The 21,963-nt window shown below is 42.9% G+C and overlaps 1 protein-coding gene across 1 annotated transcript in view; it reads right to left on the bottom strand.

The window, feature by feature from the left end:
* The window catches only part of EMP3 (epithelial membrane protein 3 (MAM blood group)), a 36,116-nt gene that overhangs the window by 4,075 nt on the left and 10,078 nt on the right, over nt 1–21,963 (bottom strand). The window contains exons 2-4 of the mRNA XM_069742751.1: nt 11,436–11,535; nt 5,772–5,874; nt 379–519 (exon numbers count right to left, since the gene is read on the bottom strand). Coding sequence (XP_069598852.1) covers nt 379–519; nt 5,772–5,874; nt 11,436–11,513 — 322 coding nt within the window. The 5' untranslated portion in view covers nt 11,514–11,535. The remainder of the gene's footprint in view (nt 1–378; nt 520–5,771; nt 5,875–11,435; nt 11,536–21,963) is intronic.

Below are 21,963 nucleotides of genomic sequence, written 5' to 3' on the forward strand. Positions count from 1 at the left end.
GTCTTATCATAGAAACGATGGTCCTTGAACAAGAACCCAGAAATGTCATTCATATTTAATCAGTTTTGTTATATGTGAAACCTTGACAAATTCTCTATGTAAGTGCCAGATTAATTACATTCCCTTTGAATCTGTAAAAACTAACAGCACTAATGTAGTGTGAACTAATCATTCATCATCTCCTGCAATGTCTCTGATTTATCATCAAGACAAAGACACTTGAAAATCATTTGTAACTATGAGGATCTCATCCAAAGTTTGCTCAGACAATGCTAAGTACAATCACAGTAAGTAAAGCACGAGCGGGATTCCAGATAGAACAAACCTTGAAATATATCCACTCTGAAATGAAGTAGAAATTGAGGATTGAATACTTACTAGCCAGAATTTGAAAGACACCTGTTGCATAAAAGAGTCCTCCTTTGTCCATGGTATAGAGCTGGCACATGAACAGCATGAAGGAAAAGCTGGAAAACAGGACTGAGAGCACAACCAGAGCCTGAACTGCGTGGAACCACTCTGTGAAGGACAGAACACAAACTTGTCATTAACTTTTCCTGTATATGGTGCTCAGTGTAATCACCAATTGTTGTCTGTGACACTCACGGCCACTTTTAGTGGAAACATTCTGGCTTGTACATTTTATGGGGTACCTAGTATGGCTGGGGTCACCCTAGCGTAGAATACGGACAAGTGCTATGTGAGAAAACATCGGACCAGTGTTAATCTTTGAGGCAGCTCACATCACCATATTTTTTCTCTGGGCGTATTCTACGTGTGTGTAAAATCGCAGCATGCTTCAATTGTATGCATATATCGTACGAGACTCGCTAATGCAAGCGTATGGATGCGAGAAACAAATCGGACACCACACGGACCATACGTATGCGGTCCGATGTTTACGGCAATTCATGTGTACAGTACAATCACTTTGATAGATTACAATAGGATAGAATAGATATACACATAGAATACATAGATGCCATATATATATATATATATGTCAGTGACACACACATCTATATACGGTATGTACTTATAGTGCATAGATAGATAGATAGATAGATAGATAGATAGATAGATAGATAGATAGATAGATAGATAGATAGATACAAGAAAAGCCGGCAAATCATCTACCGTGTTCTGTAAAATCACTGCAGGAGCCGACAGGATAGAAGAGATGGATTACATACACTATATACTGTACAAATAGAATAGGTAGATATAAAGATGTTTGTGACAAATACAATTAGTGCAGTGTGTGTGCAAATTACTGGACATGTATTTAATTAATAAAAGATTCTTTTTGGGAAAAAAAATGACGGAAAAATTCTCACCGTGATCTACTGTGAAGACACTGAGCTTGAACTGCGGTGACCTCATCACTGCCATTTTCCCACGGTCCAGAGGTCACCGCAGTTCAGCACGGCTGGGAGTGCAGCCTCAGTGACGTCACTGAGGCTGCGTTCGCAGCATCTCATTCACCAGTGGTTCTCAGCCTGGACAGTCGCATTTTGGCACCATCCAGGTTGAAAACTAATTATCCCCAGACATGGATTAAGGCGTGGGACAGAACGACGGACAGGTATGGTATATTGTTGTTTTTTAATTTTACTTTTATTACAGGAGATCGAGGGCTTAGGTGGAATTAGGCTGGGTCGTAAGTATGGTTTAATTAAGAATATTAAAGGAATCTGTCTTTCTTTCAATTAAATGACTTTTCCTGGGTGTCTGTTTTCTTACAATGTGACTATGGGGTTAGAAATGGGGGCGTCTTATTGATGCCTCTCCATTACTAACCTCGGGGCTTGATGTCCCCTGACAGTGATATCAACCCCTCTCAACTATTACCCCACTTGCCACCGCTACAGGGCAAGTGAGAAGAGCGAGGCTAAGTGTCAGAGTTGGCGCATCTTAGACATGCGCCTTTTCTGGGGCGGCTGAGAGCTGATGTTTTCAGCCAGATGGTGGCAGTGTCCATGGCCCCATACTAGGCTACTAATATCAGCTCGCAGCTGTCTGCATAGCCTTTGCTGATTGTTAATTATAGGGGGACCCCACATCTGTTTCAAGATTGTTAGTCCTCATTAGACAAGTCGTGTCTAGCCAACATATAACCTACAATTAAATTCCCGTGGCCAAAACGGAATAGTACCCCTTAGGCCAAATTCATTGAACCCAAACAAAAAAAGAAGAAAAACTTTAGTCTCCGTAACAGATGTATCTAGCTGTATTACCAAGCCATGTCACAATCAATATGTGATTTCGAAGCTCTTCAAGAGAAAAATAAGGGGATTTTTTTCAAATTAGCATAATATAAATTTTATCAATTACATATAATATATCAAACAGACAAATTTACAAACGGTATTCATGTATGAAAAGCAGCTAAAAAGATTCCCTGGCACTGTCAAAGATGGAAAATTTAACACCAGGAGATAGAAAAATGACTGTCTCAATAGACGCTAATGTGCACTGTTGTGTAAAATGGAGACCACAAGAGGGCTAAATCTAATCCCTCATGCATACCGTATAAAACCAATTGGTAACGCAGACTGAAAACATTGGCTACTAGCTGTGACTAGAAATGATCCCATATTAGGTCAGCCAGGAATACTGTCTGAGGTAGTTACAGCCTATAGCGAGTGGCTCTCAATTGTTCCTTATCATAGTCTAATAGAGTACTCAGTGATTGGTCAGCCAATCAGTCCGCAATGTCATGGTAAAAAGCCAAGATTCAAATATATGATAGATATTTACCTTGCGACATGGTGGTCACCCAGTGCAGTAGCGATTATGAGACACGCCAAAGTTATTTTATTTCCATGTAATTAAATACATCTGTTTCAAGATTGTTAGTCCTCATTAGACAAGTCGTGTCTAGCCAACATGTTGGAGATAAGTGCAAATCTGCATGTTCATAATGGCCTCCTACTGAAGTTCTGGAAGTAAAGAGTAGGGGACACTATGTACTGATTGATAAAAGAGAGAGGGGTCGTTGCAAATGGGAGATTCTCTAAATGGGATAATGTCAGCAGTGGGGGCCACAAGGATCTGTACTAGGATCAGTGGGGACCGCTGGAATCTGTACTGGGAGCAATGGGGGCCACTCAATGTCAGGCAGCAGCTGCAAAAGCAAACAAGATTTTAGGATGCATAAAAAGAGAGATGAAGTCCCGTGATCCCAATGTATTATTACCCCTCAATAAATCACTTGTAAGACCACACTTGACACGGAGCCATTGTCTGATTTCTGCTGCCCGTAGTTTGGACAGCATGAATCAGTTGTCAGGTTCCCTTCCCAGATTGCTGATTAAAGCAGCAGCAGACATAGACAGAAGAGGGCCCCTGTGCAAGAACAATGTATGGGTCCTCTGCAGTCCAATAGATCATCATAATACACAATTCCACCTGCTTTTGAGGTAGTAGTGGCCCCTTTACCTCTTGGACTCCAGTGCAGCTGAACTGGTTACACCTGTCACAGGTTTCCCACGGCAGAGAGGTTTAGAAGACTGCGGTGTCTGATTCCACATACTCCTGCACTGATTAGAAGTACCTCACCTTCATATTAAATTGTGCAGGTTTCTGCTAGCAGTGAAGTGGTCAAATCTGTTCAGTTGAGAGTCTCTAAAGCTTTCCTGCTTGGATGATATAAGCTGTTCAGTGTTGGCCACTCTCCCTTGCTACTTATACTCGCCTCTGGCAATCAGTATTGCCAGTGTTAGCTTTATACTGCCTGGTGTGAAGTTGGAGGTGTTTGTTGGGGAGCATTTTGGAGTGTTTATCTAAAGTCTGTTGCTTGGTGATTTGTCTGTGTGCATATTCCTATCCTCTCCTATTTGGTGGTTCCTTCCTTTTACTTCCCAGTGTCCCATTCTGTTGATTGTGAGCGCATATTTGTATGCTTGGTATTTTAATTTATCCCTGTACGTCTTCCCTTATTAATCTGGTTTCTGTATTCTTATATACAACTACTCCCCACTTCCCTGGGTGGAAGAGGGAACAGATAAGGGCTGATTCAAAAGCTCAGCAAAGTACGTGGCCCCAGCATCCTCACCATTAGAAGTAATCCAGGGATCAAGGATAGCTAGGGCGCCCCTAGCTTTTGGAATAGGGTAGGAGCCCATAACCCTGGAATATCAAACTACTACAGTCATGTGACAGTACCCATGGTGTGTCTGCCCTTGGATTAAAGGGGTTTACACTACAATACTATCTAAAAATTAGAACTCAAGCATGTGTTTGCTTCCCTCACTCAAGTGTGTTCTATCTCTTTAACTCACTCTTGTAAAATGGGGCTAGAAGGGAAAACCATCAAATGCTAATAATAATATAAAGTGAATTATTCACTTAAATTGGTATTCTTGAAATTGAAAGTTATCCCCTATTGGCCAGATAGGGGATAACTTACTGATCACTGGGGGACTGACTGCTGCAACCCTCATTGAAGCCAAGAACACGTCTTTTGACCCTGAGATTCTGGTTCTGCATAGTTCCTTCTTGAATGGAGCAGTGGTGCGTATTCCCGGTCCCTGCTCCATTTGTCAGTTATAGTACTGCTGGAAATAGCGCCACTGTATTCAGATTTCTCTGGCAACCCCCTGTGTTATGAACTGGTGGTTTAGGAGCAACATGGGACGAGCTCTGAAGGAGGTGGTACCTGTACTGACCGCAGTCCCTAAGCTCAACACAACACTAGAAGTAGCCGTGGGATGCTCCTGTCACTCCCTAGGCACCTCGTCACAGCCTGAGAATTAACTACGCCTAAAGATAGAAACAGGAAAACTATCTTGCCTCAGAGAAAATCCCCAAAGGATAGATAGCCCCCCACAAGTAATGACTGTGAGTGGAGAGGGAAAAGACATACACAGAATGAAACCAGGATGTAGCACATGAGGCCAGTCTAGCTAGATAGATAGGACAGGATGGAATACTGTGCGGTCAGTATTAAAAACTACAAAAATCCACACAGAGTTTACAAAAATCTCCACACCTGACTAAAGGTGTGGAGGGTAAATCTGCTTCCCAGAGCTTCCAGCTTAACTGAATTAATCGATACTGACAAGCTGGACAAAACATAGAATGCACAGAACGAATAAGTCCACAACATGTGGACAGAAAAGAGCAAAGCAAGGACTTATCTTTACTGAACTGGTCAGGATATCAGGGAAATCCAAGCAAAGATGTGAATCCAACCAGGAACCATTGACAAGTAGCACTGGCTGAAGGGAAGAGCCAGGCATAAATAGCCGAGCAGAAAGACAATCAGTGGAAGCAGCTGCAGACTGCTAAATCCAAGGAGCAGCCATTCCACTTAAAACCACCGGAGGGAGCCCAAGAGCAGAACTCACAAAAGTGCCACTTACAACCACCGGAGGAAGCCCAAGAGCGGAATTCACAACACCCCTGACAATCAATGGAGCAGAGGAAAAGCATGAGCACCTTAGTTCCTTAAAAGATGAGTATCAGCAGATCCCAGTTTTTGGATCCAGAGACTTATGTTCAGAAAGGCCGGTGGGTCCTAGTAGCCGCATCCCCAATGATCAATAAGTTATGGGAATTCCCCTTTAATGCGAGTTGCATCGTTATGTAATCTTCTAATATACAGAACTTTTGTTTCTTTATGGCTGAATGGTCTTTGATCATTGTCAATGTCAAGAAAAAACATAAAAATGAAAAATGCCTCCATATTAGATGCCAACAGTTTCTGGTGCCATCAAGATGGGATTTCAAATAAATATATCTCAATGTGTAATGAGACTAAAACTTACCATTTGTAGACACCGAAGTGCACATCCAGCTTTCGGAGCTGTTGTTATAAATGCAGTCGTGCCATAGGTTCAGAGTCTCATCTTGTGAAAGCACCCACCAAGACTGGAGGTATAATAAACACAGGTAGGTTAGGTTCATTTTCACCCATTTAATCCTTAGCACTAACCGCCATTACATGTAATTTTTTGTAAAAGCAGCCAATGGACATGTGTTCTAACATAGGCTTCAGTATTCCTAAAAGGGCAGTATTATTATTATTATTATTATTATACATTTTTATGGCGCCATTTATTCCATGGCGCTTTACATGTGAATACGGGGAAAATATAGACCAATACATTAAACATGAGCAGATAACAAGGCACACAGGTACATAAGGAGGGAGGACCCTGCCCGCGAGGGCTCACAGTCTGCAGGGGATGGGTGATTAAACAGTATCACATTAAACATTGGTGGTATATGACGGGGATGTCATCACCAGAGTTCAGATCTCTGTGACTCTCAATGATCACTAGAATAAATTACAGAACAATGTAGGTACTGTACACGATCCCAGTGCCCGCCCCTGCCAGCACTTGCCTGCATTTGGGGTGATGTACTCTTTATATATGTACTCTCTGTTATACACATTTGTTATGTTTTCTTACGCTATTAGAAACTGGTCTGGCACTGTCCAACACAGGATGTGATATTATTTTTGTATTTATTTCCATCTGTACACCCTTGTGGGTACATCTCATGCCCCTTTTAGTTTTGTTTGCTTTTTGTTATTTGTGTTATTTTTCATAACTCACATACCTACAGTACGGCGGGTCCATTTCTCAGTGCCCTTTTATTTAATGTCGGGTGATTCTGTTGTCACCATTGTCTCATTGCCCTACACAAATAAAGCAATTTTATCTTTGACAAAAGGTTATCGTTTGGATTTATTCCTCCCTCTTGAATGTATGTTGTTCTGATAACTGGTCACATTTTGAATCCATGGCAAATATTTATTCTGGGGATTAATTATCTTTATGTCTTATCACTTATCCACATTTCTCCCAGATGTTGTACTTTATATATTTTTTGCCTCTGGTTACCCCTATTCTTTCTCATTTTATGCTGCTGATGGTGCACGCAGAGGTCCAGGCTATGGGCTTGGTGAAACTGTGCCTGCTGCGGGAGCACAACAAACACACACAGCATGTTGATCTAGTTTCTTGTCCCACTTTGTCCAACACGCACGCTCATCCACGATACCAAGCTTCCTGTTCCACTTTGCAGGGGGGCACAGGACACCACTCTTGAAGCCAGAACAGTACAAACAGGTGGTCGGTTGTATAGCAGATAATTATTCCAGTCTGTTTACCAGCATCACCCTGTCTTCCACACAGTCCAATCTCACTAGTGAAGAGTCTGGAGTCTGGACCACATAATCCTCACCCTGACCCTCCTTCCTCTCATCATGGCGACTCTCAAGAGAAAAGTGATCCCACACTCGGACATTTCCACTTATTGATTCTGAACTCTCGCCTTGCACTTTTCAAGATGGACATGAGGAGCTTGTGTTTAGTGATGTCCAAATATTTGAGCAACCCTGGTCAGTACAAGATGACGGTGGTGAATGGCAATTAGTGTCTCAAAAGGTAGGTGATGTTTTCTGAGGCCCTACTCCAGGGTGTTTAGTATTCCCTCCTTTAAATTTTTACTATCCTTTGTGCATAGGCTTTACCAGTGTAGGAGTCCCACTAACAATTTTAGCAGAATGTTTTTTTGAGGTCTTCCTTTACAGCTAATAGAAAGTGTATCGGAGTCCTTCTTTCTTCTAATTTTTGGCAGTTTTTGCATTTTCCGCAGAGGCTTTGTGAGTTTCAGAGTCCCTCCTTCATAAACTAAACAGGATGAATCTGACCATGTCACACAGACCATATGCCAAGATAAGGTAGTAAAATGTTTACATTACTATTAATTATGAATCTTTTTTTACAATTGAAAGCAATGAGAAAGTACAAAAATGCCGCAAAAACACTATGTGAACATAGCCTGAGGGGTGAAGAAGGCTTTTTTTTCTCTCTTTTTTTTTAATTTGCCTTATATGCAAGTCATTAAACAGAATAGAATGTTTCCTAACATTTTTTCTGTAAAATCCATTTTATCTTCGATTTTTAATGTTTTATTGCCACTCCCTAAAAGTGGCGTAACACTCAGAGATGCATCCAGGCATCTTCCCCATGCTGTTCTCATTATGTTTGAGTGCTGTTTCCATCTATTTCAGTGATTTTCCTGCCCCCCCCAGGGTCTGCCAGAAAAATGCTTGAGTTTCGCATTGACTTCCATTTTACTCGTCACTTGAATCAAGCCGGTCTGAGCATCTGATCTGCTCGATTAGAGTCCCAAGCACTTGAGCATTTTAATGCTCGCTCATCACTAGTGTAGATGCATGTGAGATATACAGTGGGGAAAAAATGTATTCAGTCAGCCACCAATTGTGCAAGTTCTCCCACTTAAAAAGATGAGAATGGCATGTAACTGACATCATAGGTAGACCACAACTGTGAGAGTCAAAATGAGAAAACAAATCCAGAAAATCACCTTGTCTGATTTGGCAAGATTTATTTTGCAAATTACGGTGGAAAATAAGTATTTGGTCATTAACAAAAGTTTATCTCAATATTTTGCTATATTTCCTTTGTTGGCAATGACAGAGGTCAAACATTTTCTGTAAGTCTTCACAAGGTTGGCACACACTGTTGGTGGTATATTGGTCCATTCCTCCATGCAGATCTCCTCTAGAGCAGTGATGTTTTGGGCCTGTCGCTGGGCAACACAGACTTTCAACTCCCTCCAAAGGTTTTCTATGGGGTTGAGATCTGAAGACTGGCTAGGCCACTCCAGGACCTTGAAATGCTTCTTACGAAGCCACTCCTTCGTTGCCCTGGTGGTGTGCTTGGGATCATTATCATGCTGAAAGACCCATCCACGTTTCATCTTCAATGCCCTTGCTGATGGAAGGAGGTTTGCACTCAAAATCTCACTATACATGACCCCATTCTTTCTTTCATGTACCCGGATCAGTCGTCCTGGCCCCTTTGCAGAGAAACAACTCCAAAGCATGATGTTGCCACCCCCATGCTTCACAGATATGGAGTTCTTTGGATGCAACTCAGCATTCTGTCTCCCCCAAACACAACGTGTTTTGTTTCTACCAAACTCTGGATTCATCAGACGATATGACATTCTCCCAATACTCTTCTGGATAATCCAAATGCTCTCTAGCAAACTTCAGAGGGGCCCAGACATGTACTGGCTTAAGCAGGGGGACACGTCTGGCACTGCAAGATCTGAGTCTCTGGCTGCGAAGTGTGTTACTGATGGTAGCCTTTGTAATGGTGGTTCCAGCTCTATGCAGGTCATTCACTAGGTCCTCCCATGCGGTTCTGGGGTTTTTGCTAACCGTTCTTGTGATCATTTTGACCCCACGGAGCGAGATCTTGCGTGGAGCCTCAGATCGAGGGAGATTATCAGTGGTCTTGTATGTCTTCCATTTTCTTACTATTGCTCCCACAGTTGATTTCATCACACCAAGCTGCTTGCCTATTGCAGATTCAGTCTTCCCAGCCTGGTGCAGGGCTACAATTTTGTTTCTGGTGTTTTTCGACAGCTCTTTGGTCTTCACCGTAGTGGAATTTGAAGTGTGACTGTTTGAGGTTGTGGACAGGTGTCTTTTATACTGATAACAAGTTCAAACAGGTGCCATTACTACAGGTAATGAGTGGGGGACAGAGGAGCCTCTTAAAGAAGAAGTTCAGGTCTGTGAAAGCCACAAATCTTGCATGTTTTTAGGTAACCAAATACTTATTTTCCACCATAATTTGCAAAATAAATCTTGCCAAATCAGACAAGGTGATTTTCTGGATTTGCTTTCTCTTTTTTAACTCTCATAGTTGTGGTCTACCTATGATGTCAATTACAGGCCTTTCTCATCTTTTTAAGTGGGAGAACTTGCACAATTGGTAGCTGACTAAATACTTTTTCCCCCCACCGTATACTAAAAAAGGCTACAAATTTGGTACGCTTTGACCTAAATAGCCTGATGAATACACCAATTCAGTATCAAAATGCATAGCCTGAATATCTAAATAAAGGAAGCTTAACAACATCATACAACTTCCTTACTGTCATTATCAAAGCTCTCCGGACATCCCACTGTAAGTGTAATTCCCGGTAGCTCCATTTCTGCCTACAGCTCAACAAAAGAGAGAGATGCTTATTTTGGCACATAAGTAATGATGTGTATAAAGAAGTGAATGATTGGCTCATTTCATTAGTTAAAATGGCTATCTGAGACTTTACATATTTTCCTCTATGGAGCTAAGAAGTTATAGGCAGGTAGACACCAACTACCTGCCTGTTCTGACCGGTGCCAATCTCAGTCGAATCAGAGTAGTCACGCACCGCTCCTGATGCCTAACTCTTTCTCTTTTGGTGTGCTGTTGCCAGGGCATGCTGATTGACAATCGGTTCCTCGTTGCCTAACTGCGTCAGCTTTAATGCCCCATTGACAGAGCAGACCGGAAGAGAAGATTGTGCTCTATTGACATGGGATCAAATGAAGCAGCAGAATCGCCGGCAAGAGCAGTCTGTCTCAACTGTGAGCCATCAGAGACTGCACCAAGCAGAACAAGTTCTTAGCCCCATACGGCAAAATAGGCAAAGTACCAGATAACTGCCGTAAGTCACAGAGAAGAGAGCTGGTTTACCTACTGAAACCGGTCTGACACAGGAAGCGCGCTCCTGACACAGAAGTGGAGCTGCCAAAACCTGAGACCAATGTTCAGCGTAACAACCGGACATGGACAGAACTTTGATGATGAAAGTCTATTGCATTTTTAAATTTTTAACACATCGTGTGAAGTGAAAATCTTCATAGTTGGACCACCCAATTTTGGCTTTCCTTGTTTAATCCAAATCCACCTTTATAGAACTGAATGTTCTCCACTTTTCTTACATCCTACTCTTTTTAGCTTTTCTTGGATTAACCACGTGAAGACCACTCAGAGACTTTACACTTGTTCCATCATATGATGCCTCCATATGGCACCACATTGTACATTAGAATGCCTCATGCATTTGCCTATGTAATATTACCATGGGCCTATATCCTTTGAGTTTTCTGCCTTCTTGATGACTATATAACATCAATCAGTGAGCATAATAATGAGGGCTAAAGAGTGTAAAACATTTTGAATATTTTTATTTTAACTTTTTAAGTGAAGAACATTTTTGAAGACAACTATGAATGGTGGGCAACACTAAATGCAAAACTACCGTAAAAGTGTAAAGATATCTGACTCCTAGTAACCGTATTACGGGCAATGATTAACACTATAACGGTGCATACTCTAGATATTTTACATAAATGTTTTAACAAATGCTTTACAGTAACACTACTGAGTGTGCTATGGAATGATTGTAAGTACTATATTAAATATGGAATGCAAGACAGCAGCAAAAACTAAGATTCTTCATGCCACATGAATCTCATCATTGATATTTTGTAAAGAACCATTAAAATATAAAGAGTCATATACCCAGTGTCGTATGACTCAAAAAAGGAGCAAGTCATGAGAACATTTTGCTGCCTGTTTGTGCCAGCTCTGATGGAGACTTTATTTACTTACGCTGTCAAGGGTGGCAACGAAGAGAATGATCAAGATGATGATGTGTAGGGCAGTTATACCAAAGAGCAGAAGACTCATTTTCGGATCCTTTATAAGAAACCTGCAGAAAAACAATGATAAGTGACCTCTTAGTAGATATTGTAAAAATCATGAAAGAAACTTGCAAACCAAAAAAACAGACACCTTATATGTGCTACCATCATCACATTTTGCAGATTCGGAAAGTGCTTCAGTAGATTTTGACCCTATATAAATAGGGATTATTATATGGCTTTATGTCATATAGTCATCTGATTGAAGAAGTATTTTGTTGTTTCCTAGTTGCTAAACATATCATAATTAAAATATTAAAACTATTATTTATAAATACATTGCAACACAGTTTGAAGCGAAGGTTAGAACTTTAGTGAAATGTCCTACTTAATATTAATGAATTTATGATTATTCTCTAATATTAGGATTGTTCCCTTTGAGGAAGCAATTGTTGTGGCACTGTTGTCTGGTGTTCCGGGACCAGGGGCTCATTCCCTGTCTCTAACACCAGGGATGCCCTAGCTCGCCCCGTTCCCGGATTACTTCTGATGGTGAAGATGCTGGGGCCACATACCTTGCCTTAGCTCCTGAATCTGCCTCAGTTTGTACCCTTCCGCCACCCGGGGAAGAGAGAAGTAGTAATGTACCGAAATACACTATCTAGACTAACAAGATAATACAAACAGGGATAAAGAAAAATACTAGTCATACAAATATGCACACACATATAACAGAGGTAAACACTAGGAAGTTGAGGATGGGGTTAAACTAAAGTAGGAGAAGGAGGAGAAATTAGCACACACCCAAAACCTAGCAACAGTCACAGATAAATTTACCAAACGCCTTCTCCAATAACAACCACCAACAACCTCCAGCCATGCAGCATAAGCTATCTCTGACAATGAGCGCTTGCCAGGACCCAGATTGTATAGGAGATAGGAGTGTAAACAGTGATCAGCTGAGCTTTAATGCAGGAATGCTTCCAGGAGCTCTCAACTGAGCAGATTAACCCATGCACTGCTAAAATAAATTTACACAGTTTAAAATTAAGGCGAAGTTCTTCTAATCAGTGCAGGAGTAGGAGAAATCAGACACTGCAGTCTTCTGGCTCTTCTTTGGTGAGGTAAACCCAAGACAGCAATGTAGTACCACAGGTAGAGAAATGGGGAAAGCCAGTCCTATGTATTTCATCTTTCCTGTCAAAATACAAGTATGGCGCCCCAGGGTCCTGGTCGTCACAGTAGCATTGCTTTCCTCACAGGGAGAGTGATGTTACGCTTGAAGGCAAGAAGGGATAACTGCAACCAGGTACCACAAACATGCAACACACTCACACTCCAGGCCACCAGGGGGAGATTTTGATCCTACTTGCTAGGTGACTCCCCATATGTATATAACTGGTAGTCTGTAGGGAAAGTTAATGTTTAGAGCAATGGCGTGCACACTGAAAAAAAAGACACCAGGTGCAGGCTGAACATGGAGTAGATTCAATTAAATCATAAATTTGAAGAAAACAGCCGCACTCTATATTTGGATTTTCACATGCGCATCAAAAGCAAGCGTTTATTGAAGTCACCACAGTAAAACATAAGGGTGTTGAGGTAATGTTTCGACCCAATAGCGGGTCTTTTTCAAACCTCACTTAAAGGAAAATAGTTTGAGAAAGAGAAATAAAACGCAGTGCGGAATACTGAGATGTGGGCTCCTGGAGAGAGCAATTGGTTTTGATAACAAGAATCCGGAAAGGCACGGGAATGGATTATGGTCCCTATAGAGACTGCAGGTCCAGACTGCCGAGTTCCGTGTGGTGCTGTGCCCTGCAGGCCGCGACCAATCAGCGACGCGGGATTTCAGTGACAGACAGACAGACAGACAAACAGACGGAAGTGCCCCTTAGACGATTATATATATAGATGGACCCAAGTCTCCATCCTACAGAGACATTCATGTCATTACGTTGAGTGGTCACAACTTGCACTAAGGATGGTCTATCCATACATAGCTGCTGGCCAAAATAACGACCCTACACACTAATATAAATGGGATTTTATGGTATCAGAACATGCCAGATCTGAGGGACAGTGGTGGATTACTTTCTGTGTCTACGTACACAGCACTATTTATAACAGTGCACCCACACATCGGGACTAGGAAGTTCTGAGGGTTATGGTCACCACATTCTTCCTCCTGAGTCCTCTCCTCCTCCATGGTTCTCCTCTCTGGTCCTGTTTATCCCTCTGGAAACATGTTTTCCTCTTTCTGTGTTCTATGCCAATGTTACACCCCTCTGCCCACAACTTCAGACACAGGATGAGATCAACACGGTCTGAAATAACTTATGATAAATGATGACTGAACTACTCCAGATTCTCTTGGAGAAGCGTAAGACCATGTTCTCACATACTTGCTGCAGAATTTTAGAACTAATTCTGCACATTCAATCTGCAATACAAAATGTTATGACTGGGGTCTAGGAAAAATCTGCAAATTTCAGTTCATTTTGCGGATTGTAATTTATCATCTACACTTTTGTAAAAGGACGTCTTTCACCATTAGAAGTGGAGTCCAAGGGGGAATGCTTCTGCATTTGGAGAGTGCCAAGTCGGCGTTAGGAGACTTATAGGCCTTTAAATGCTCCTCTCGGAATTTAAATATGCAAATTATCTCTTCAGAGAGGAAGAGAATTGGAACTCTAATGCCACCTGTTGGGAGTAGAAATCCTAAAAGTCAATATTGACCCTTTAAAAAGCCTTGCCACATGAATTACCCTTTAATATAGTGAACAGGGGAAAAAATACAAGTGGGGCGAAACGGTCTAAAAAATGCAATCCACCCCTAATTTTTTTTTTCAATTTATTTTTACAGTGCTCAATTATGAGCTCGGTTGACGAAATATTGGCTGCGTATTGCACATTTGCCTCCTATTGATTTGAATGGGGAGTGGCAGTGCAGTTCCCAGCCGCGGCCACTATACAGTCGTTGGAGCTGTGCTGTGCAGCTCCGTACCAGAACAATTCCAGCCTCCGCCAACATTGGGAAAAGCTGATTGATGGAGGGTGCTGGTTGTCGCACCCCCACTGATCAGACATTGATGACTTATCCTATTATGGAGGAGCTTACTCTTTGCCACATGGTTTTTTTTGCCTTCCTCTGGATCAACATGTTAGGGCATGTTAGGTTAGGCTATGGGTTGAACTAGATGGACATATAGTCTTCCTTCAACCTTAATAACTATGTAACTATGTAATGATAGGCCATCAATGTGAAAGTCTCAGGAATGCCTAGCCTAAATAGATTTGTATCCTTACAGTGTCTCTAATACAACCATTAAATGTAAATTATGTATGGTGAATGATCGCATTTTGTAAGAAGAGTTTATGTTCTGTTCGTCAGCGATGAACGTCTCTGCCTTGGGCACATCTGGCTCGACATCAGGAGGCATTCCTTCTTCATTCCAGTAAACAGTGGAGCAATTGACAAATAGTCATACTTTCCCCACATGAAAACTGTTAAGTTTAGAAACTCCCCTGTTCCGCTACACAGCCACCATTCACTGAGCTGCTCATATATGCCAATCATATATGGTTTGTGAAGGTACTGAGAAATCTAAACTAGTGTCCAGTTATGCTACAGATAATGGCAGCTACTTGGAGCTAAGATATTAGTATCCGATTATTAAATACGGAATAACGTACTCCCAAATATGTATTCGGATGTTTCCAAGGGGTTCTGTGGTCATATAAAGACTTGACGTTTCTGAAGGCTTGTGATATTATTAATAAAGTATTTTATTGGGTATATTATGGTATATAACACATGTTCCTGCCTCAGAGCCTTTGCAAGAAAAGGATGTAGCATTAATCTCCTTTAGTTTGACATTTAAAGTGGATCTGTCACCAGATCAAAAGTGAACATTTTTTTCTCTTATTTTATTCCTTCCGCTCCTCCGAGTATTCCGGTTTTTGTTTTTTTTTAAATGCACCATACGGTTCCAGAGATACATGACTTTTTATATAGTGCCGATTTTTATGGACTTTACAAGAGGGCGTAGCTCACAGCCTTCTCTGAAGGCGTATCTGTAGACTGCTCTGCATAATTACTTTGTGAGCCACGCCCCCTTAGTAAAGACAATAAAAATCACAACTAAATTAAAAAGTTCGTATCTTTTCAATGGAACGGAGGATCAAAAAAAAGTTTTAAAAAATTTTGAAAACTCGGGGATGCATAAGGAATAAAATAAGAGGAAACTCTGGTCACTCTTGATCTGGTAACAGATCCTATTTAAAGGGGTTGTCCACTACTTGGACAAGCCCTTCTTGATCTAAATGTTTGGCCCCAATAAAATAAAAAAAGCTGATTATTAACCCCCCTTGCTGGCGCCGTTCCCGAACTGTCGGCACTCACATTTTGGGGTCTGCCATGTGGCTGCTGTAACACGTGAGCCTGGCACCCAATCAGCGCTGGTGTCACTGTCCCCACCTTCTTACAAATTGAACATGAAAAGGAATTCAGAGGTCAGCAGCAACCCAAACTAACTCTTCATGTTCAATTCGTATTCGGGGACAGTGACACCAGCGTTGACTGGGCGCCAGTCACCACATGTCACAACAGCCGGGAATCCGAGTACCAATACCACTGGAACGTCACCAGCATGGGAGATGAGTGTAAGCTTTTTTGTTTTATCAGGGCCAAACAAATAGATCTAGAGGTGGTTGTCCTAGTAGTGAAGAACTGCTTTACGAAGTCTTATGATCACAAAAAGTAATGCCATATCCCTAGAATATGTCATTTCATTATTAGTCGGAGTCTTACCTCTGCGTTTCATGCTGCCCACCTCATAGAAGTCCTCTTGGCTTCCTTCTTATTGTACAGCAGCACTCCAACTGGCCTGACTTAGGGAACTCCAAAACAACTCCCCTGCCCTTCACTAAAAAGTGACTATACATGTGCCATGTTGTTATGACCTGGTGGTTAGGACAATAATGGACCTGGTGGTTAAGAGCACACGGAATGACCTGATAGTTACAAATAATACAGAACAAGCTCTGAGACGTGGGAACTCTGCTGACCGCAATCCCTAATCCTATCACACACACTAGAAATAGCTGTGGATTGCTCCTAACACTCCCTATGCAACTCATCACAGCCTAAGGAACTAACTAGCCCTGAAGATAGAAAAATAAAGCCTACCTTGCCTCAGAGAAATTCCCCAAAGGAAAAGGCAGCCCCCACAAATAATGACTGTGAGATAAGATGAAATTACAAACACAGAGATGAAATAGATTTAGCAAAGTGAGGCCCGACTTACTGAACAGACTGAGGATAGGAAAGGTAACTTTGCGGTCAGCACAAAAACTACAAAAAGACCACGCAGAGGGCGCAAAAAGACCCTCCGCACCGACTCACGGTGCGGAGGCGCTCCCTCTGTGTCCCAGAGCTTCCAGCAAGCAAGACGAAAATCAAAATAGCAAGCTGGACAGAAAAATAGCAAACAAAGGAAAACGAGCAGGAACTTAGCTTCTGCTGGGAAGACAGGTCACAAGAACGATCCAGGAGCGAACTAGACCAATACTGGAACATTGACAGGTGGCATAGAGCAATGATCTAAGTGGAGTTAAATAGAGCAGCCAGCTAACGAATTAACCTCATCACCTGTGGAAGGAAACTCAGAAGCCGCAGCCCCACTCACAACCACCAGAGGAAGCCCATGGACAGAACCAGCCGAAGTACCATTCATGACCACAGGAGGGAGCTTGACAACAGAATTCACAACACCATGTATACCTAGGGTCCTCTGATTGCCTCCCACTGTGTGCTCTTCCCAATTTCAAGCCCAATATTCCAGTCTTTCAGCATCCAAGGTGGCCACCAGAGATACATGTGGAACCAAGTGGTGAGTCTAAACCAAAGCTCCACAGCACAGGAGAGGCAATGTTGGACATGGTTTAGATTTACTAATGTGTTCCTCATGTTAATGAGATGGTCATATTGGTTTAAGGAGGACCACAATGCCAGTCTTGGTGGAGAAGTCACCAGGAAGCAAACAGAGGGCACCAGGCAAATGTCAAATGAAGGGTTGCTTTAACTAGTATGTAGTTTAGGTAATAAACCTACATATCAATAATGAGCAATACTAAATAGACCAATACTCACTTTTAGATGGAAAAACCTATAAAGAATAAGTGGAAGGCACAGGGAGATATAGATGAAAGCTAAATTGTATTGAAGAATTAATTAAAACGTGTGAGACACAAGATAATCAAAGCTAGTGCAAGCAATAGATACAGGCATTTGAGCAAATAAACTGCACATAATTTAAGTGGTGTACTGTACAAAATGTAGGACTAATATTGCAAACAGATACCACTATATAGGTGTAAGGAGGTTGCTTTCCCTGATCCTTACCTGGAACAACTTAGTCAGACAGCTGGGTTGTTGGGGGGAAGACTTTCTGCCCTGGACAGAAGGGACTATGTGACTGCTGGGGGGAGAGAGGAAGAGAGAGGGGTGTGGTCAGAAAAGAGCGGGAGAGCAGAGCACGCGGGGCAGAGGGGACAGTGCGCCAGAGAGAGAGCAGGCTGCAGCGCCGCGCTCCCCGAAAGAGAGTGCTCCCCGTGAGGGCACTGAGGCTGAGATACAAGCCGTAGTGAAGGCTGGATGTGAGAATGTGGACTTGGAAGCCTCCGTAATCAGAGAAGATGTATTCCCTTACAGTGACCTGAATGCGCAGCCCCGATGAATGCACTGACAAGCCAGGACCCCTGAGTGTGACAAAGTAAGCTGCTCAGTGTGTGTGTAGCATTGCTGCTGCAGAGAGAGACTGTCAGCCTAATACAGAGACTGGCAGCAGAGTGGCTGTGTTACTTCCTGCTTCCAGCTTCACTGGGAGAAAAGACTGCAAAGACTTAACCCCGGAGTCTCCAGTTCCCAGGAGACAGAGGAGAGACTTCAGGATCTCAAGCACTGCTGGTGACTGTACCCACGTTGGAATAAGGACCCTCTAGTCAGGACCGCCCTGGACTGATAAGTTACAAGAACATTAGTTAACGGTTTCGATTCCGCTTAACTATTTACTGTTTGTTTTATCTTTATTAACCCCCTATTTACTCCCTGCGCGGAGAATCTTACTCCTGTTAATAAATTCTCCTCAACAGTTGGTCTGTCTGTTCTGTGGTGACATATTCAACCCTGCACTCTACTACATAGGAAATAACATAAGATCCAGAGGCATAGCTCCGGGTTTTGGTTCAGGGGGGGCAAACTTCGGTGTGGCCCCTAACCAGGTAACCTTGATTACAACTGGGTGATGCACCCTAATAGTGGAGGAGAACCTCAGCAGATGACCGCACCATTACTAAAAATAATCTCTATATAAAGACTAACACTGATATTACCACCATATGGTCAGTGGTAGATACCAGTCCTGCAGAACAAATAAGTGATTACAGCACAGTTACAGATAATGACTTACAGCTGGTGTTCCTTCTGATGGAATTGTTCACTTTTCCCATCTTTTCTATCTGGCCCCCCATAGGCAGACTCTATATAGTATAATGCACTCTCCATATGCAAACTCTATATAGTATAATGCACTCTTGATATGCAGACTCTATATAGTATAATGCACTCCCCATAGGCAGACTATATTGTACAATGCATTCCCCATAGCCAGACTCTATATAGTCTAATGCACTTCCCATAGTCAGACTCTATAGTATAATGCACTCCCATAGGCAGACTCTATAGTATAATGCAGCCCCTTATAGGCAGACTCTATAGTATAATGCAGCCCCCCATAGGCAGACTTATATAATGCAGCCCCCATAGGCAGACTGTAATATAATGCAGCCCCCCGTAGGCGGACTCTAATATAATGCATCCCCTTAGGCCTCTATAGTATAATGCACCGCCATAAAAAAAATACAATACTCACCTTTGTTGCTCCTGGTTCCTCCGCAGCTCCGAACTCACGCACATCTCCGGACAGCAGGCGCCGAGTAGTGATGTCATCGCGACCCCTGTCAGTGTTTGTATTAGAGACGTCAGACACTGACAGGGGGATGATGGGAGAGGGAGCGTAATACTACATTTCTCATCAATGCGGTCAGCTGTATCAGAATCCAGCCAATACAGTTGAACCTGTGATAATGGGCGGGAGGCCCACTACTGGCACAGGGCCCCTCCGCCTGCTCTGCTGCCACGCTGATACTGTTACAGTATCCTAGCTCTGGGTAGGCCCACTCAGAGTGCGGGGAAGATATAAATACCATAAGTGAAAAATGTAAACATGCACAGTGGCATAGGGAAGGTCTCATCAGACAATGGAAGAACTGCACCGAAAATACATTTTGCATCTAGCTTCCTCAAGCTTTTTTTTATAGTTTAGGTAGTTACATTTGAATAACTACCTAGACTGGCCCATAGTGGGAGCGTCTAGTGTTAGGGAAAGTGCCAGAATTCCTGTAAGTTGTTAGATAAGGTTTGGAGAGTAAATATAGGAGAGCTGCATGCAAGGGTGACCTCAAATGAGAGGAGACAAAGAATGAGGGATAATGCGATCCTGAGAAGTGACTGACGAGACAGAGTGGCCTCCCGCACAGATGACCTTGGATAGGACACCGAGCCACAAACCCCAGAGCTTATAACGCAGGAGGTAATGGACCTAAGCAGGACTGAGTTACGATGGACAAGTGGGGTCCCAAGGGCTCAAATAGTGGAAGAAATAGCATGAGTAAATGAAGAGCAAGTAAGGAGAATTGCTGATCAGGACAGTAGCATTAAAGCTGGGCTGTGGCAGAGTAGGACAAATGAGTGTTCCTCACTAGCCTTGGAGTAAACTATGAAGGAAGAGGTTTGGAAATAAAAAAAAATGCTTTATACTGTAAAGGAAATGTCCATAAGACTTTGTACCCCCTATCCCTTGTTTATAACCTTTACCAAGTTACCACCCAGTATAGATTATGTGTTTGAATGGAAGTCTCCCTCATTGAAATGTAAAACACGATTCTAGCCAGCCCACACCACTAACTAAACGAGTATGTTGGCCTCATGGTAGAAGTCTACACAGTCAGTCAGGACCCACACATTCATGTAGCACACTGGGGCGTAAAAGAAGAAGAGTGCCTTGCCTGCAGCTATTGCCCCGTGCTGCACTATATGTGTGTGACTTCATACTATATTTCCTCCTCCTGTGCTTGCTTGCTTGTTTACCCCTTGGTCATGTAGAGTACAGGGGAGCCCAGAGTCAGTCTACAATCAGGCAAAGCCTGGTGCTGATGCAGAGTCAGAGTTGTGCTGCTGGGTGCACCCCCAAAACCCACAAAAGCAAATTGATCATTCACAGCCTCCAGGTGTCCCAGCAGCTGGAAGCTCCAGTAACGTTAAAGTCTCCCTGCAAGGATCCCTCAAGGTTTCCGGAAACTGGTGGCTGTGAACTCTGGTAACCTTAAGGTACCTTCACACTCAGCGACGCCGCAGCGATACCGACAACGATGTCGATCGCTGCAGCGTCGCTGTTTGGTCGCTGGAGAGCTGTCACACAGACAGCTCTCCAGCGACCAACGATCCCGAGGTCCCCGGGTAACCAGGGTAAACATCGGGTTACTAAGCGCAGGGCCGCGCTTAGTAACACGATGTTTACCCTGGTTACCAGCGTAAGAGTAAAAAAACAAACACTACATACTTACCTACCGCTGTCTGTCCCCGGCGCTCTGCTTCTCTGCACTCCTCCTGCACTGGCTGTGAGCACAGCGGCTAGAAAGCAGAGCGGTGACGTCACCGCTCTGCTCTCCGGCTGACCGACGCTCACAGCCAGTGCAGGAGGAGTGCAGAGAAGCAGAGCGCCGGGGACAGACAGTGGTAGGTAAGTATGTAGTGTTTGTTTTTTTTACTTTTACGCTGGTAACCAGGGTAAACATCAGGTTACTAAGCGCGGCCCTGCGCTTAGTAACCCGATGTTTACCCTGGTTACCAGTGAAGACATCGCTGGATCGGTGTCACACACGCCGATCCAGCGATGTGAGCAGGGAGTCCAGCAACGAAATAAAGTTCTGCACTTTCCTCAGCGACCAACGATCTCCCAGCAGGGGCCTGATCGTTGGTTGCTGTCACACAGAACGATTTCCTTAACGATATCGTTGCTACGTCACAAAAAGCAACGATATCGTTAACGATATCGTTATGTGTGAAGGTACCTTTAGTTCACAGCCTCCAGGTGTTCCCAGCAGCTGGGAACTCCAGTAATCTTAAAATCTCCTGGCTGTGTGGATATGTTGCATTTTTACCACATTTTGCCCGTTTTTTAATAGCATTTTTTCACCTAGTTTTTGTACAGCAATGAATGCTGTTCAAAGCTAGTTGAAAAAAAAGGAAAACATGCCTAATTGAAGAAATAGATAGAGGGATAGATAGATAGATAGATAGATAGATAGATAGATAGATAGATAGATTTTTAATAACTAGCTAAGGCAAAGCAGACAGCTGCAGGCTGATATTA

The sequence above is a fragment of the Ranitomeya imitator genome, chromosome 10 (genome assembly GCF_032444005.1).
Source record: "Ranitomeya imitator isolate aRanImi1 chromosome 10, aRanImi1.pri, whole genome shotgun sequence".
Classification (NCBI taxonomy): Eukaryota; Metazoa; Chordata; class Amphibia; order Anura; family Dendrobatidae; genus Ranitomeya; species Ranitomeya imitator.